The sequence below is a fragment of the Typopeltis vanoorti genome, chromosome 16 (genome assembly GCF_054136105.1).
Source record: "Typopeltis vanoorti isolate ZY-2024b chromosome 16, IOZ_Tvanoo_1.0, whole genome shotgun sequence".
Lineage (NCBI taxonomy): Eukaryota > Metazoa > Arthropoda > Arachnida > Uropygi > Thelyphonidae > Typopeltis > Typopeltis vanoorti.
In genome coordinates, this window is record NC_143564.1 from 57,447,374 (window position 1) to 57,467,218 (window position 19,845).

Here is a 19,845-nt window from a genome sequence, read left to right on the forward strand (position 1 = left end):
ATTCGGGAGGGATGGGAGCGGAAAGGTTTAAGTTTTTTCGTGACGTCAGGGGGCCAGGAAGATACTTTTTTGAGTAAGATTTTTAGTTTCTTAACTTGTGTTTTTTTGGGGTCGTGTTCTAGCGCGATGTAGGTAGCGCGATCGCAGAGGATAATGTTCATTTTGCTATAGACTATCTAAACAGCTGGCCAACTCTCTGATCCCCCTCACCAGAAGGTCCCCTTCCTATATAAAAAACTCGACTCACTTTAAAGTCCTCACAGAAAATTTAACCTTGAATAAGACAGACATATTGGTAAGCTTTGATATCTCCTCTTTGTTTACCAATATTCCCTTAATTGACACCTTATCTCTCTTAGAAAACGTTTTTCCTCTCTGACATCATAGATCTCTTTTCCTTTGCCATTAACTCTGGGTATTTCTCTTGGAACAACAAAATCTACAAGCAGATAGAGGGAACTGCCACGGGTTCCCCCCTCTCACCCCCCCTTGCCAATTTCTATATGGAAGATTTCGAAAAACGAGCCATACACTCAGCCCCACTCAAACCTTCTATCTGGCTAAGATATGTAGATGATGTGTTCTCTATTTGGCCTCATGGCCCAGACACGTTAGACTCCTTCCTCAGTCATCTCAATAGTCTACATCCAAGAATCCAGTTCACTATGGAAAAGGAAAAGAACAATTGTTTACCCTTCCTAGACACCTTAGTCACACGCCTGCCTAATGATACACTTACCTTCACCGTATACAGAAAACCCACACACACACACAGGCAGATACATTCACAAACTCTCCCACCACCACCCCTCTCAACAATATGGCATTATTAAAACTCTTACCAAGAGAGCCCACAATCTTTGTTCCAGTGGAACCGCCCTCACTACTGAGCTTAACCACATACACAGCACTTTCCTCTCCAATGGCTACAGTGATCACAGTATCAAAAAAATAATCAACTCCTCCCCCATTCCCCGTCCTTCTCGTCAACAAGATTTTAAAAATGCCATCACCATACCCTACATCCGTGGCACATCCGAAAAAATCGCCAAGATACTAAAACAGTACAACCTACACACAGCATATAAGTCCCACCGCAAACTTGCTACCCTTATCCGTTCTACGAAAGATCAGCTCCCTCCTCTCTCTCTGCCTGGAGTTTACAAAGTACCCTGTTCCTGTAAGCTGGCATACTTTGGACAGACAGGCAGATCAGTATCCATCTGCCTGGAGGAACACAAGTCTTACATCTGTAAACACAACTATGGTTATTCAGGCTTGGCTGACCATGTTTTGGACACCACCCATAGGGTTATCATGGAAGAAAACTACCATGCTCCACCACATCAAATTCAAGAAAGAGAGACTTTTCTTAGAAGCAGCAGCAGCTCTCAAAACCAACCAAATCTCAATAAATACGGTTGCATTAAGCTTCCGAAGATTTGGGAACACTCATCACCAGCGTTCCCACCTTACATTCCAGGCCACCTACTACTGCTCTTAGAGGGCGCTCTACCTAGATAGGACTTTAGTGTCACCCACGTGGTTGGGCTTAGTATTGTTTGTTATTTGTGTATATGTTACATTAATTGTTTTTGTAATCCCCGTAGATGTCCTAGTGACTAGGACGAAATATAGGAAGTATTAAATTCTATTTTAATTCTTTTTGAGTGTTGTAAAAAAATCCATTAAGCCTCCAACATGATGTCCTCACAGCACTTAAGCCTCTACACACCTGTCCTATAATGTGGTTCTACCATGGTCACCCAACTTTTGTTCTTAAAGCAGTTGTTCAGAATGGGGACCATGGCATCATGCCTTTGCATGCGGACCCCATGGGTGCAGAAGCAACACTGGGCTATGTGAGACAATGTCTCACTGTAGTGGCAGCCAGCCCTACAGTTTGAGTCATCGCTACTCTATCGAGCTGTGCAGGCTTGAGTGGGCAGGGCATTGATCCTGTCTAATAAGGTCAGTATACTCGAATCCAGGGAGGAGTGTCTGCCATAAATCTTGCAGACTCACATCCCCCATATACCACTTTTTTATATTTGTCAGTCAGTCAGTCATCCTCATATCCATGCAATATTCTGTAATCCAAACCCATATTCTCCAATTTATACAACAGTCTACCATGCTATATTCTGTCAGAAGCCTTAGCAAAATCCAAAAGTATCATGGAGTATCCATTCCCCTTGTCTAGTTCAGTGTTTTAGCAACTTACTCACATTCTATAACATTGTTATAGAATGTGAGTAAGTTGCTAAAACATGACCTTCCCTTAAGTAAACCCATGTTGCACATTGCAAAGTAGAGATTCACTGTCAACCCATTTCTGAATGCGAGCCCTAACCAATTTTTCCAAAATCTTCACCACCACTCCTGAGATACTAATTGATCGATAGTTAGATACATTGGTCTTTGCACCATCCTTGTGCAATGGAATTACCATACATTCTTTCCATTCCTATGGAATCTTCCCTGTTCTGAGACTTATATTAAACAGCCTGCTCAAAGGAATAGCCAGCTCAGCTGAACACTCCTATATCAGCAGATATCCCATCAGTCCCTATTGCTGAATTCTTATTCAGCTTTTGCAACAGCTCTAATACCTCATCCTCATATATATGAGTTTCTTTATCCAGTGAAGAGGTGGCAGTGAGCTCAATGTCGCATAGGTTGATAGCTTTTAACAAAATAGGTACTCATTAGTTGAACAACCTCTTCTGCATCTGTAATCCTCTTAGAAATATTCTTTCATATTTATTCTTTCTTTTACTTAAAGCATATCAATAGAATTCTTGTGGGTTGTTTTTAGCATGCAGAGTCAGTTTCTTTTCATACTCAGATTTTGCTTTCCGTACAACAGTTGTGATTGTTCTGGCCTTCTGCTTATAATTTTCATAATGCACATCATCCTTATGCACATGGTATTCCTACTACATCATCCTTTTCTTACGAGTGTCTTGCTTAATAAGATTACACATCCATTTGACTCCTACCCTGTTTATTCTTCGAACTCTCTGTACACACTCCAATATTGCATCATTTAAATATTTTTTAAACGCTTCCCATGCACTGCCGATATTCTTGCCATCCATCAACCAATCCCGTTCCACTGAACTTAGTATACTCCTCAGTTGGTCATAATTTCCTGCTTTATAGTTCAGCATGTAACCTTTTCTGAATTGAACATTCATTAACTTAGTCACTTCCCAAGTGAGTACCGCATGATCACTGTCACCAATCGGAGGCAGAATAGTTACATCGTTAACTGAAATGTCCTCTTGTATTGGATCTGTTGCATTTGCACTTACATATTATAATTTCATATTGCAATTACTTATTTAAAAATTTATAGTTGGTGAGAATAAAAATCTGCTTTGCAAGTATTTCTGGATTTGAAATAGAGTACTGCTCTGACATACAGTGGTGTAAATGGGAAACTAATATTTCATCTTTAATTTCTTATAGATATATAGATGGATTTTCTATATTTCACATTGGTGCTGATGGACTTATCTACAAGCATGTGTGTGATAAGGTATGTATTGATTGTCCTTGGTAAATGTGACGGTCGTGTTTAGCTAGTCTAGAAAATGTGTTTTTAAATTTAAATATAGTGTGGCTTTTTGTCTCAAATTGTGCTGCAGTTGTGCTTCGGTTAGATACTAGTGTCCTTCAGTGGTGTTATTGTTTGGAACTGTGTTGTATATATTGTGTTTTCACTGCCGTTTGTTTCACTATTTCAACGTGTAAAGATGGCGTCCAACAAGAAACGTAAGTCAGCGGCGTGCAGGACTTCTACACAAAAGGCTGGCTCAGCATTAGATTTTTTGCAATGGATGCATTGCGGAAACTGCTACATGTATGTGCCGAAGAATGTGAAGGATCTGTGGTCGGTCTGGTTAAACGAGAAGAACGAAAATGTCGACGTATGTATTGTATTTTCACCGTTTGTTTCACTATTTCAACGTGTAAAGATGGCGTCCAACAAAAAACGTAAGTCAGCGGCGTGCAGGACTTCTACACAAAAGGCTGGCTCAGCGTTAGATTTTTTGCAATGGATGCATTGCGGAAACTGCTACATGTATGCGCCGAAGAATGTGAAGGATCTGTGTTCGATCTGGTTAAATGAGAAGAACGAAAATGTCGACGTATGTGAGAAGTGTCGGGATAGGCTGGAGAGTTTAGGAATGAAAGCTGACATTGGGACCGTAGCAGAAGAACTTTGGCGGGAGTTAATGAAAATGAAAAATGACCTTCCTCTTCTTCATGAGGAAGTGGAAGTGCTCGGTAAGGAGATACTGGAAGTTAAAGCTCAGTTTAATGTGTTAAACAGAGAAATTAGGACTATAGAGATTACTTTAACTGAAGTAACTAGAACAGGATTACATATGGGTGAGTCTTTGGTAAATGATGCAGTAATAAATAGTATGGGAGTGATTGGGAGTCAACAAAATAAAACCACAAGTGGCCTAGAAGAAACGAGATGTCGTGAGAGTGGGGGGGGGGGGTAAGTAATAGAGCGTTAAGTAATGAAGCTAGGAGAGTCATGCTGAATAGCGTAGAGAATGAGTCCATGAGTGACGCTTGTGTGGATTTGAATGAAGTTAAGAGTTGTAAGATATGTGGTGATTCTATGATTAAGGGTATGGAGAGTGGTATGCATGAGGAGTGCTTGGCTGGTGGGACAATAGAAAGAGTGGCTTTAGCAATAAAGAGAGGGCATGAAGCAGACAAGATGATAGTTATGGTGGGTACGAATGACCTGAGAGGTGGTATAAATTGGGTAGGAAAAGATTTAAGAACATTGTTAAATATTGTGAAGAGGAAAAGTGTCAATGGGAGGATAGTGTGTGTGCTGCCTCATTTTGACATTACGAGTTAAGTAGACGAGCGATGATAATGAATGATATGATTGCAAGAATGTGCAAAAAAAAGAGGTCTGGAATTTGTTGATGTTTGGAGTGTGTTTGAAGGAAAAAGGCAGTTGTATGCTAGAGATGGGCTGCATCTTAACATGGAAGGACATAAGTGATTGAAGAAGTTACTGTTTTCTGAACAAGTTGAAATTATTGGGCAGAGAAACTAATATTGAAAAGGTTGAGTGTAAGAGAGAGAAACTTTAGCCCTGATTGTATATTTATTGATCCTTATACGCAGAATAAATTGCAGAAGAGAGGGGATAAAAATCGGCATTGGAATACGGAAGTTAGTGACTTATATATCAGTTCTAAAGCCGTACAAGATCTAGAGGGAATCTGCAATTTTTGTATACTGATGTGCAAGAAGCATTTGAAATAAGAGAGAAGAATTTTTGGCATTAGTCAGTGCAATCTCACCAAAAGTTGTAGGCATTAGTGAAACTTGGCTGTCAGCAGAAGATGTGGTCACTAGAATTGAATGTGATGGCTACAGTATTTTCAGGGAGGATAGAGAAGATAGAACAGGGGGAGGAGTACTGTTGATGATAGCTGATATGTTGCAGCCAAAGAAAGTAGTATATCAAGATGATAGACATGTGAATGAGAGTTCATTTGAGGCAGTCTGGTGCGAAATAGTGACTAATGCAACCAAATATACAGTTGGATGCTGCTATAGGCCAGGGAGTACAGGGGGGGATGTTGAATTCATGCATCAGCAAATTAGTGCAAAGAGTGCAGGCTTAGTGATTATTATGGGGGATTTTAAATTACGGTGATATCAGTTGGAAGGAGGAAATATCACATAGCAAAAAGGAAATGGAGTTCATACATCTTCTACGAGATAATTACTTGAAACAGCACATAACTGAAGGGACATGTGGTGTGAGAGTGTTGGACCTGGTTATTGGTTCAGAGGTTATATGCATAAGTAAGGTGTCCTCGTTACCTCCAATTGGTGAAAGCGATCATCTGGTATTGACTTGGGAGGTTGCAAAATCTGTGGATTTTTCTGTTAAGAAGGGGTATATACGGAACTACAGGTTAGGCAGTTATAACAAGCTTCGGAGTGAGCTTGCAGCCATCCCATGGCAGAACATATTGCAGGGGAAAGATGTTAGCAGTGCATGGGATAAAATCAGCAGGTATCTGAGGGAAGCAGTATCAGATTGTGTCCCCATGGTCAGGAGGTCAAACAAGGCAGGCATTAGATAGATGAGCAGTAGTATCAAGCTTGATCTGCAAAAAAAGAAAATGTTATGGAGAATTTACAAGGAGAAAGGTGATCAGTACACCCATGAGCAGTACAAAGCTCAAGCTAGGAAGGTTACCAGCATAGTAAGAAAAGCTAAATCAGATTATGAGAAGACCTTAGCCAAAGAGATCAAGGGTAATCCCAAAGAGTTCTTCTGCTATGTAGCAAGTAAGAGGAAGAATGACTTCAGAAGGATAACTTTAGTGGGTGCTGATGGTATTGAGGTGACTAAATCAGATGTAATAGTCGAGTTACTGAGTGATCATTTTTCAAAAGTTTATCACCCAAGTGAGGATATCTCTATACCTGTAGCAATAACTAATGTGAGAATTGAAGCTAAAGAATCAGAGGTATTTAATATATTGCAAAATTTAAATGCAAACACTGCTGTAGGCTTAGATGAAATATCAGCTCGGGTGTTGCATGAATGTGCAAATAAATTGTCAACCCCTCTTACTTGGATATTTAATTTAAGTTTGAACTCTGGTATGGTCCCTAGGGAGTGGAAGTTAGGCAAAGTGGTTTCTTTGCATAAGGGTGGCTGTAAAACTGCGCTAGTTAATTACAGACCAATCACCATCTCAGGAGTAGTGGTAAAAGTATTGGAAAAGTTGGTTAAAGACAAAATTCAAGAATGGGTGGATCAGGATATGATACTCTACAGAGGCCAAGATGGTTTTGTTAAAGGTAGATCCTGCCTTAGCAGTCTATTAACTATCCATAATAGAATGACATCTGAGTTGGACAAAGGAACTGGCTACACAGTGGTACTTCTGGATTTTGCTACGGCTTTTGACAGGATACCCCATAGAACACTGTTACACAAATTGGAGCAGATGGGAATGGATACTAAATTGGTGATATGGATAGGAGAATGGCTCAGGGAGAGATTGTAAAATCTTACTCTTATTTTAATTTTCTTAATTTTACTCTATATGTGGTCTGTATTCTCTTATCTTTATCTCTTGATTATTCTTAATTATACTAAAACTTTATCTTCAATCTCAATTCTTTTAACTTCAATATCTCCCTTGGCCGATCTGTACTTACAAGAACGATGCTAGTGGATTGTGGGACAAAGGAATCACTAATGGCAGATACCTATTCCTTTGTCTCACACTGGTTCTAATTCCTTTTTCGGATTCTGGGAAAATTTATTTTTCACTGCGCCACCCCGAATCCTAGATTAACAGATAGTGTAGAATCGAGGAACTAGAACACAGTTTGGCATACAATCCTATGTTACTGAGAGTTACGTTTGCAGTCATAGCCTCGCTATAATTTAATTTCCCGCTGTGGTCCGTAATTTATGAGCAAGTGCAACAGAAAAGAAAATCAGGCAAGTCATCAGTTAGATGAAAAGAACAAAACATTTAATTCAATTGAAACATTGTACATACTATGAATTCACTCTTAATATCTAATTGCTAATGAATGAGCACTAATTTACTTAGATTCTCAATATCAATCTTAGTATGCACGACAAAGAACTTCAGTTAATGCTTACAATTTACACTTGAATAATCACACTTATTCAATAATACTAAAGACAATTATTAGCTGAATAACTGGACTAGCTTCATGCACTCTTATACAATTTCTTCTCACAAAATTCTCATAACCTTTTCTATCATTATAAGACATTTCTAAGGCACCACGTGCTCTTAATTAATTTACTTAACAAAATACTCAAAATTCTCATTATTACTTTATCATTCAAAGAAAACTTTCTCTAAAGTCCTTCCTAAAATTTACATACATTCTTCTAATACACATATACACATAATAAAACATGAATTGTACTTTACCAATTGCTGGGGACTTATCTGGCACTTTACATATCTCGTCTGGACAATTTCTTTCAACACCATGTTCCTTCTGCCTTCTCTGAGGTATTCTTCAAGGTTTCAGTCTACACTTACTTCTGCCGCCGGAAACAGGTAGACGTTGTTCCATGGTGAACTCGTTCAACTTCATAACGACATCTCCATAAGCATCGACGAATACCTTCTGCTGGGCTGGTCACTGACCAGTAATTTGTTGGGTCTACGGCAAAGTTCCTCTGTCCTTGTCTCGAATCTGCAAGGAACGAGGGGATGCCACGAGGAGGCTACATACACATCAGCAAGCCTGCCCGAAGACTCCGGAGCGCAACTCCACACAAGAGAGCTTCCTCGGTGCTCCACACCTTTTTAAATTGCGCACCCCACGTTCACTCCATGTCATCGATCCCATTTTCTCAGCACCACACATGGAAATCTTAGCCTACTCTTCTGTGTGTATGAGTGGGGGGGGAGCTTATTTGCTTACGAAAAGGTGCACCTATACTCTATGATGCACGTGTTTCGATTCCGGCCATTTCTATTTAATCAGATTATCTCTTTTACCCAGCAATTTGTAAATACTTACACTTAAGCAGTTTAGTAATTCTCAATACTTTATAATATCACATATTAAATGAAGGATTCTCAGCTTAGTAACATTTTAATGAAATTTACAAGTGTTTAGTACATTCTGGTACATCAATAATTGATTCAAAATTGCAAGCCCATGTTAAGTCTGAAGAATCATAAATTAATTTAATTTTTGATTAATTCAGAACTTAACAAGATACTATAAGGTGGTGTATGGAGAAGCCAAGTGCAGAATTAGGCAGGTGACCAGTGGTGTGCCTCAGGGCTCTGTGCTTGGACCATTGTTGTTTAATTTTTATATAAATGATATAGGAAATGGCTTAAAGGGAGATATTCAGTTGTTTGCTGATGATGCAAAGTTGGGTAGCGCAATAAAAAATCAAGCTGATGTTGAAAGTTTGTAGGATGATTTAAATAAGCTGGTAGAATGGGCAAAAGATAATGGATGTCAGTTCAATGTGGAAAAGTGTAAAGTCATGCATTTTGGGATTAAAAGATTACCAGCTGTGTACAACATCGATGGAAAGGTACTCCAAGAGATTGATGAGGCTAGGGACTTAGGGGTGTTGGTAAATAGGGAGATGAAGTTCAGAGGACACATTGCTAAGGTGTCCAAGATTGCACATAGGATTACTTGGTTGTTGAGGAACACGTTGAGGAACACTGAGATAAAGAGGTTATTATTCCCCTTTATAAAGCATTGATACTTCCACATTTGGATTACTGTGCTCAGGTCTGGTCACCTGGATTCCTAGGAGATGAGGAGGCTGTGGAGAGGGTTCAGAGAAGAGTGACCAAGTTGGTGAGTGATGTAAAAAATGCTCCATACATTGATAGATTGAGAGCTTGTGGATTGCAGAGATTGTTTGATAGGCGAAGAAGAGGGGATATGATAGAAACATTTAAATTACTGAAAGGTTTTTATAGGATTGATGCAGGGGAAATGTTTCAGCTGTGTGATAGTGATGGAAGAACAAGAGGTCATCCCTGGAAATTAAAGAAGAGTGTGGTTAATAAAGGTGTCAGAACAAGGTTTTTTGCGTGGAGGGTGGTGAATGAGTGGAATTCATTGCCTGACTTAGTTGTGAGCTCTTCATCTGTAAATGAATTCAAGAAGAGATATGACAGATATTGTTTTGCTAGTTTGGGTTTCCCGCGACGAGTCTACTGACCCCATGGAGATCATCATTATCATCATCAAATTCCTGCCTTGTACCCTCAAGGAGTGTACAGGATATGATAGTACTAAATGAAAAAAATTACATCATTATTAATTTCCTATCTACAATTTTCCTCCAAATCAGTCTGTTACTTGTCAAGACTCCAACATTATCAGATCTTATATTTCTATCGTCTAAAGCACTTTGTACCGTATCAATCCACCTATATCTTGGTCTTCCTCTGGGTCGTTTTGCTGCCAACCTGGCAGAGAACACTTGTTTTGCTAATCTTTCCTCGCCCATTCTGTTTAAGTGACCATACCACCTGAGATTAGCTCTGCTAACGCATTCCTGGATGCTGACAAGGTCAAGTTCTTTCCTAATATCCTCGTTTTTAATATGATACTCCATTGATGCCATCTGTTCATGCCTATAATCTTTCTCAGGACTCTCATATCTGTGGTCTCTAGTCTTTGGTCAAGTGTTTTACTTCTGACCCGGCTCTCAGATCCGTAAGTTAAAACTGGTTTAAACACTGTCTTGTATACAGCTAATTTAGTGTTCTGACTAATTTCTCTCTTCTTCCATACGAATTTATTCAATTGACTTCCCACCATACCAGCTTTGCTGATTCTGTTGTCTATTTCTATATTTAATTTACCATCTTCAGTAAAAATCGTGCCTAAATAGCTGAAATGTTTTACTTGTTCCACAGGTTCTCCATTCACAACACAGTTGACATTTTCAGTGATTCTGCCTATTTTCATTGTCTGTCTTTTTATTGCTGACCTTCATACCATATCTATTACAACAGCTATTCAATTTAGTCAGAGAATCTTGCAGACTTGTAGCGGATTTATTTAGAAGTATAACATCATCCGCATAAAGCAAAGAGCTGACATTAACATCTCCAATTTTGATATCATGTTTAATACCACTTTCCTTCATAATGTAATCCATATAGATAATGAATAACAGAGGGGATAATGTACACCCTTGTCTCACACCAGATTTAACATTAAACCATCTTCCAGTATTTCCTTCAATTCTAACTGCTGACTTACAACTCAAATAAAGACTAGATATTGCTTGATATAATGCCCCATTGACACCATATAACTGCAGAGTATTGAATAACTTCTCTCTTGGCACCTTGTCATATGCCTTTTCCAGATCGACAAAACTTAAATACAAATCTTTGTTATATTCCCATGCTTTCTCGACTATTTGTCGTAAAGTGAAGATCTGATAATGACAGCCTCTATTTGGCCTGAATCCAGCTTGTTCTTCACCAAGCTTTTCTTCCACAATTCTCCTCTTCCGTTTCTCAAGTATACTTGCATAGATCTTGCCAGGAACACTCAGTAGGGAAATACCTCTGTAATTCTCACATGCAGTTTTATTTCCCTTTTTATATATGGGTACTATGAGAGCTCTACTCCAATCAGCAGGAATTCGTCCCTCTGTCCAGGCTTTCTGAACTATGCAGTGCAGCCACTGTAAGACTCTTATACCACCATACTTCAGCATTTCTGGTCAAATATTATCTACTCCTGCTGCTTTTCCACCTTTCAAGCCTTTGATGGATATTTCTACTTCAGGTATGGATATGTATTCCTGACTGCATGCCTGGTCAGTGTTTTTTTACCACTGTGCCCTCATCACTGCTTGTTTCATTTAGCAGTTTTTCAAAGTAATTACTCCATACTTCAAGGATATCTTTTTCTCCCGTTTTCATGTCACCTTTAATATCTCTAATTCCTTTTACAGCACTCTTTCCATCATTCTTAAGCTTCTTCAACAACCTCCAGAATATTTTGCCACCTTCTTGATATTTATATTCTATATTCTTGCCAAAGTCCTCCCATGACTTTTGTTTAGCTAGTTTTACACAGTGTTTAGCATTCTTGCATTTGTCTCTGTATTCTCTAAGAGCACAAGCTGACTTATTTGACAGGAACTTTTGGTATGCTTTCTTCTTTTCCTTCACTGCCTCTTTAACTTCCTGTGTCCACCAGGGAGTTCTGATTTTTTTATCCTTACAGACAACCTCACCACATGCCTCTTTGGCAGAATCAATCAATGTTTTCTTCAGAGTTTGCCATTGAATCTCCAAAGTTTGATTCTTGTTCTCAAACTCTTCCATTTTTTCTTCAATAATCTTTGTGTATTTTAGTCTACAGCTCACATCTGAGAGCTGCTCAACTTTTATTCGCTTTAAAACTTTCTTACATGTTATTCTTTTCAATGTGAAATTCAATTTTATTCTGCTCATGACGAAATAGTGATCACTTCCAATTTCAAATCCTCTGTACACTCTGGTGTCCTGCACCAGGGAGAAAACATCACTATCAACAATAACATAGTCAATGAGACTTTTCTTATTTCTTCTCTCCATGTGAATTAGTGCACATTTCTATGTTGGAACATGGTGTTAGTAATAACCAGTCCATGTCCTGAGCAGAAATCCAACAGATATTTGCCATTATTATTAGCTTTGCTCTTTTCTCCAAATTTTCCCAAAATATTTTTGTATATCTCACAATCATTTCCTACTCTGCTATTTAGATCCCCAGCAAGGACCAATTTTTCATTGTGTCAGTTGCTTTTTCTAAAGCCTCAAAAAATTCCTCCACTTCTGCCTTAGTAGAACCTTCTGTGGGACCATAGGCACAAATAAGTCTCATTGTCCAGTTCCCCATTCTCATATTTGCCCACATTACTCTACTTGAGACTGACTGCCATTCAAGATTAGCCTCGTATTTTGTGTTGAATACTATGGCTACTCCTTCTTTTCCTTGATTGTCATTGCCTGAATATAACAGTTTGTATTTATTGCTCAGCAAGATCTCAGCAGTTTTGGTCTTTTTTGTTTCAGTCACCCCTATTATGTCGATCTGGTACTTATCTAATTACACAGCTAGCTCCATTTCTTTGCCATTCAGGCTTCTTACGTTGATAGTACCGATCTTTAACTCTGGTGTTGTTGAGTTGGGGTTTGTTTTCAGATTTGTTCCGGTAGCTGACTTTTCGCTGTTCGCCCTGGTTCCCTGGCAAAAACAACGGGACCTTGTTTAACCTGGCGACGCCCCAGCCGGCATGAAATTTTGTCATGTTGTATCATCATTTTTTATTTTGGTTTAACTAATAAGAATACAATTTGGTCGGCTAAATCCCAAATTGCCAGCCCATCCTCGTCCGTTCAGTATCCAATCCAAGTAGATACCCAACCCCATGGATATACCCGTAATAATAATAATAGTATATTTGAAAAGTTGTTTCTACATGTTCACCAAGCTTTTTTTTTTTTTTTTTATAATTAAAACTCAAATTGAATATAATTATAATGAAAAACAGTCTTTTTGTTGTTTTGTTTTCCAGTGCCTTGCAAATGTTTATTTAAAATATTACAAGCATTAAATTCATGAGTAATTATCATTAATGTAAGTTTTCTAGTTTTTACCATTTTTATCTTGCTCATTGTGTTGTCAACCTTATTACAAGGTATTTCCAAAAAGTGTTGTAATACATTTCTTTTTCTTAATAATAGTGAAAGGGAATTAGATAAAACATGGTGGACAGATAGACCCATTAATAATGTTAAAAACCCCACCATTGTAGTGTGGTACTGCTGTTGCCTTAATTCCTCTTGCAGGATTTTGGCTGTCATGCGAGTGTGGTCCAAAAACAGTTGTCAGTGAAGGTATTTGTTTTTTACAAGAAAAAGGGACATCACCACGTGACATTCACCATGAACTGGTTGCTGTGTATGGCTAGAAAGTGATTCAAAGAAGCAGGTATGTTTTTGTTTTAGTGCAGTGAATTTAAAGTGGGCCATGGTGACATTGAAGAATGGCATTGAGTGGGCAGGCAGGCCTTCATTGAGCAAGACAGATGGCACCATTTTGTACATTAAGGACATCATTCTTGAAGACCAGCAAGTGAAACTGGATGAAATTGCACAAGTAGCAAATCTGAGTAAGTCCAATGTTTATAAAATTGTTTGGTGTCCTTGGCTTTCAAAACATGTTCTCCTGCTAGGTGCCATGACAATTGTCAGAGGAGCACAAGGCAACATGCATAAGGATGTGTCTAGAGAATCTAGTGTGATACAGCAACAAAGGTGAGGATTTTCTCACCCATTAGTCACAGGAGACAAAACATGGGTTCATCACTTTACCTGGAGAGCAGACAAGACTTCATGACTTGGAAACATTCACAATCTCCTGTGTGCAAAATATTCAAAACTGTTCCCATTGACCAAAAAGTCATGGCCACAGTGTTCTGGAATCGCTATGGCATTCTGTTGATGGACTTCTTGCTGAAGGGAGGAATAGTCAATGCAAAGCCTTACTGTGCAACATTAGATAAACTAAAAGCCAACATTTGATGCAAACTACCATGACTCCTGACAGGTGGTGTGATTTTGGTGCACAAAATTGCTATTCCACACATTACGTACTACACTTGTGAGTAGTCACACTGTAATCATTGGGAAACTCTGCCACACTCCCATACAACCTAGACTTCTATTTGTTTGAGAACCTCCCCCCCCTTTCCCCCAATTAAGAAACACCTTTCTGGAAGGCATTTCCCTATGGATGAGGAAGTTCATTAGGTGGTGCAATGTTGGTTACTGGGTGTGGGAATGGACCTCTTCAGTGCTGATATTGATAAACTGATTTATTGTTGGAACAAGTGCATCAGCAAATTTGGAGACTTCATGGAGAAGTAATGCATGTTCACTTATTTCTTAGTGTATAATTTCAACTTTCTATTATTAAACATCTCATCATCATCATCAAATTCCTGCCATGTACTCTCAAGGGGTGTACAGGATATGACAGTACTACATGAAAAAATTACATCATTACTAACTTCCTATCTACAATTTTCCACCTAATCAGTCTGTTGTCAAGACTCCAACATTATCAGATCTTATATTTCTATCGTCTAAAGCACTTTGTACCGTATCAATCCACCTATATCTTGGTCTTCCTCTGGGTCGTTTTGCTGCCAACCTGGCAGAGAACACTTGTTTTGCTAATCTTTCCTCGCCCATTCTGTTTAAGTGACCATACCACCTGAGATTAGCTCTGCTAATGCATTCCTGGATGCTGACAAGGTCAAGTTCTTTCCTAATATCCTCGTTTTTAATATGATACTCCATTGATGCCATCTGTTCACGCCTCTAATCTTTCTCAGGACTCTCATATCTGCGGTCTCTAGTCTTTGGTCAAGTGTTTTACTTCTGACCCAGCTCTCAGATCCATGAGTTAAAACTGGTTTGAACATCGTCTTGTAGACAGCTAATTTAGTGTTCCGACTAACTTCTCTCTTATTTCATATGAATTTATTCAATTGACTTCCCACCATACCAGCTTTGCTGATTCTGTTGTCTATTTCTATATTTAATTTACCATCTTCAGTAAAAATCGTGCCTAAATAGCTGAAATGTTTTACTTGTTCCACAGGTTCTCCATTCAAAACACAGTTGACATTTTCAATGATTCTGCCTATTTTCATTGTCTTTGTCTTTTTATTGCTGACCTTCTATTCAATTTAGTCAGAGAATCTTGCAGACTTGTAGCGGATTTATTTAGAAGTATAACATCATCCGCATAAAGCAAAGAGCTGACATTAACATCTCCAATTTTGATATCAGGTTTAATACCACTTTCCTTCATAATGTGATCCATATAGATAATGAATAACAGAGGGGATAATGTACATCCTTGTCTCACACCAGATTTAACTTTAAACCATCTTCCTGTACTTCCTTCAATTCTAACTGCTGACTTACAACTCAAATAAAGACTAAGTATTGCTTGATATAATGCCCCAATGACACCATATAACTGCAGTGTATTGAATAGCTTCTCTCTTGGCACCTTGTCATATGCCTTTTCCAAATCGACAAAACTTAAATTCAGATCTTTGTTATATTCCCATGCTTTCTCGACTATTTGTCGTAAAGTGAAGATCTGATCCTGACAGCCTCTATTTGGCTTGAATCCAGCTTGTTCTTCACCAAGCTTTTCTTCCACAATTCTTTTCAACCATTTCTCAAGTATACTTGCATAGATCTTGCCAGGAACACTCAGTAGGGAAATACCTCTCTAATTCTCACATTCAGTTTTATTTCCCTTTTTATATATGGGTACTATGAGAGCTCTACTCCCATCATCGGGAATTCGTCCCTCTGTCCAGGCTTTCTGAACTATGCAGTGCAGCCACTGTAAGACTTTTATACCACCATACTTCAGCATTTCTGGTCAAATATCATCTACTCCTGCTGCCTTTCCACATTTCAAGCCTTTGATGGCTTTTTCTACTTCAAGTATGGATATGTATTCCTGACTGCATGCCTGGTCAGTATTTTTTACCACTGTTTCATCACTGCTTGTTTTATTTAGCAGTTTTTCAAAGTAATTACTCCATACTTCAAGGATATCTTTTTCTCCTGTTTTCATGTCACCTTTATCATCTCTAACTCATTTTACAGCACACTTTCCTCCATTCCTAAGCTTCTTCAACAACCTCCAGAATATTTTGCCACCTTCTTGATATTTATTGTCTATATTCTTGCCAAAGTCCTCCCATGACTTTTGTTTAGCTATTTTTACACACTGTTTAGCTTTCTTACATTTGTCTCTGTATTCTGTAAGAGTAAAAGCTGACTTATTTGCCAGGAACTTTTGATATGCTTTCTTCTTTTCCTTCACTGTCTTTTTAACTTCCTGTGTGAACCAGGGAGTTTTGATTTTTTATCCTTGCACACAACCTCACCACATGCCTCTCTGGCGGAATCAATCAATGTTTTCTTCAGAGCTTGCCACTGAATCTCCAAGGTTTGATTCCTGTTCTCAAACTCTTTCATTTTCTTTTCAATAATCTTTCTGTATTTTAGTCTACAGTTCACATCTGAGAGCTGCTCAACTTTTATTCGCTTTAAAACTTTCTTACATGTTATTCTTTTCAATATGAAATTCAATTTTATCCTGCTCAAGACTAAATAGTGATCACTTCCAATTTCAAATCCTCTGTACACTCTGGTGTCCTGCACCAGGGAGAAAACATCACTATCAACAATAACATAGTCAATGAGACTTTTCTTATTTCTTCTCTCCATGTGAATTAGTGCACATTTCTATGTTGGAACATGGTGTTAGTAATAACCAGTCCATGTCCTGAGCAGAAATCCAACAAATATTTGCCATTATTATTAGCTTTGCTCTTTTCTCCAAAATTTCCCAAAATATTTTTGTATGTCTCACAATCATTTCCTACTCTGCTATTTAGATCCCCAACAAGGACCAACTTTTCCTTTTTCATTGTGTCAGTTGCTTTTTCTAAAGCGTCAAAAAATTCCTTCACTTCTACCTTAGCAGAACCTTCTGTGGGACCATATGCACAAATAAGTCTCATTGTCCAGTTCCCCATTCTCATATTTGCCCACATTACTCTACTTGAGACTGACTGCCATTCAAGATTAGCCTCGTATTTTGTGTTGAATACTATGGCTACTCCTTCTTTTCCTTGATTGTCATTGCCTGAATATAACATTTTGTATTTATTGCTCAGCAAGATCTCACCAGTTTTGGTCTTTTTTGTTTCAGTCACCCCTATTATGTCGATCTGGTACTTATCTAATTCCTCAGCTAGCTCCATTTCTTTGCCATTCAGGCTTCTTATTGATAGTACCGATCTTTAACTCTGGTGATGTTGAGTTGGGGTTTGTTTTCAGATTTGTTCCAGTAGCTGACTTTTCGCTGTTCACCCTGGTTCCCTGGCGAAAACAACAGGGGCCTTGTTTAACCAGGCGACGCCCCAGCCGGCATGAAATTTTGTCATGTTGTATCATCATTTTTTATTTTGGTTTAACCAATAAGAATACAATTTGGTTGGCTAAATCCCAAATTGCCAGCCCATCCTCGTTTGTTCGGTATCAAAGTAGATACCCAACAGGGTGCACCACGAGAAGGTGAGGATTGGACATTAGGTCAGAAGCCCTGGTCAGTTCTCCGCATTCCTTTAAAGGCTATGTGGAGGTCTCCTCTCAGTTATACAGCTTTGACCCTTAAGCAACCCTATTAAACATCTTCGAGAAAAAAAATGTGTTACCTGAGTTTTTTGGAAACCCCCTCATAATATGTATTAACACTTTGCAAGTTAGTAAGTGCTTTATTCTTTCATCAAGATGTCTGATTAGAAACAGTAGTTGAACCAGAATCCCACAAAACATAATAGGGGTGACTGAAACAAAAAAGACAAAAACTGGTGAGATTTTTCTGAGCAATAAATTCAAAATGTTATATTCAGCAATGACAACAAGAAAAAGGAGTAGCCATAGTATTCAACATAGAAGTAAAACCCTTGACCAAAGACTAGAGACCACAGATATGAGAGTCCTGAGAAAAATTATAGGCATGAAAAGATGGCATCAATGGCAGTATCATATTAAAAACGAGGATATTAGGAAAGAACTTGTCATTGTCAGCATCCCGGAATGCGTTAGCAGAGCTAATCTCAGGTGGTATGGTCACTTAAACAGAATGGGCGAGGAAAACAAGTGTTCTTGCCAGGTTGTTTGGAAAACGACCCAGAGGAAGACTAAGATATAGGTGGATTGATACGGTACAATGTGCCTTAGACGATAGAAATATAAGATCTGATAATGTTGGAGCCTTGACAAGTAACAGACTGATTTGGAGGAAAATTGTAGATAGGAAGTTAGTAATGATGTAAATTTTTCATGTAGTACTATCATATCCTGTACACCCCTTGAGGGTACATGGGAGGAATTTGATGATGATGATGTTGAAAAAAAAATTAGTAACACAATTTGCATATTTAGATTTCTGAGATTTACTTAATTATAGCTAAAGTTATTTGATAACAAATATCTAATAGCCTAAGCTTAATTGAAATGGAATACTTCTCTGTAATGAATCCCCAAGAAATATTGAAATGGTCGCTGATCATTTGTACTGCAGGGTTGTCATGTATATTATAATTTTTTTTTTTTTTTTTTTAGTTTTTATTCTTTTTAATTTATAGTCTATTTTATGATTTGATTCCTGCTGATTTATGTTCCTGTGAATATTTATTGTTTCTTTAACTTCAGAATTATTTCTAATCTCATTCTGCTGTTTTACTAAATAATTATAATAATAGGATGAAATCCTGTTATTATAAGTACTATAATAACAGGATTGTTATTATAGTACTTATAATAACATAGGTCTGTTCTCATAAGTACTATGAGAACAGACCTCTCATAGTACTCATCTATAAAATGGGAAATAAAACTGAATGTGAGAATTAAGAATTACAGAGGTATTTCCCTGCTGAATGTTCCTGGTAAGATTTATGCAAATATACTTAAGAAATGCTAAGAAAAATTGTGGAGGAGAAGAACAAGCTGGGTTCAGGCCAATCAAAGGCGGTCAGGATCAGATTTTCACTGTAAGAGAAGTAGATGAGAAATCTTGGAAATATAACAAGAATTTGTATTTAAATTTCTTAGATCTGGAAAAAAGCATATGACAAGGTCGCAAGAGTAAAGCTCTTCAAAACATTACAGTTGTATGGTGAAAATTAGACATTACATTGAGCAGTACAGTCTCTGTTTTAGCTGTAAGTCAGCAGTTAGAATTGAAGTAGGTACAGGAAGATGGTTTGATGTAAAATTAGGTGTTGCAACAAGGGTCCACGTTATCTCCACTGTTATTTATTATGTATATATGGATCATGTTATGAAGGAAAGTGGTATTAAATCAGATATTAAAATTGGCTGTGTTAATCTTAGCTCTCTACTTTATGCAGGTGAATAAATCCAGTACAAGTTTGCAAGATTCTCTGACTAAATTTAATATCTGTTGTAATAAAATTGGTATGAAAATCAGCAATACAAAGACAGCGAAAATAGGCAGAAACATTGACAATGTCAACAGTATCCTGAATGGTGAACCTATAGAACAAGTAAAACATTGCAGCTATTTAGGCAAAGTTTTTAGTGAAGATGGCAAATTAAATATGAAAATAGACAACAGAACAAGTAAAGCTGGTATGGTAGGAAGTCAGCTGAA

At 38.0% G+C, this 19,845-nt stretch overlaps 1 protein-coding gene across 2 annotated transcripts in view; it reads left to right on the forward strand.

Annotated features, from left to right (window-relative positions):
• Positions 1 to 19,845, forward strand: part of LOC150098040 (uncharacterized) — a 120,552-nt gene that overhangs the window by 91,035 nt on the left and 9,672 nt on the right. For both annotated transcript variants that reach the window (XM_090406460.1, XM_090406461.1), the window contains one exon: positions 3,475 to 3,544. In XM_090406460.1, coding sequence (XP_090262586.1) covers positions 3,475 to 3,544 — 70 coding nt within the window. The remainder of the gene's footprint in view (positions 1 to 3,474; positions 3,545 to 19,845) is intronic.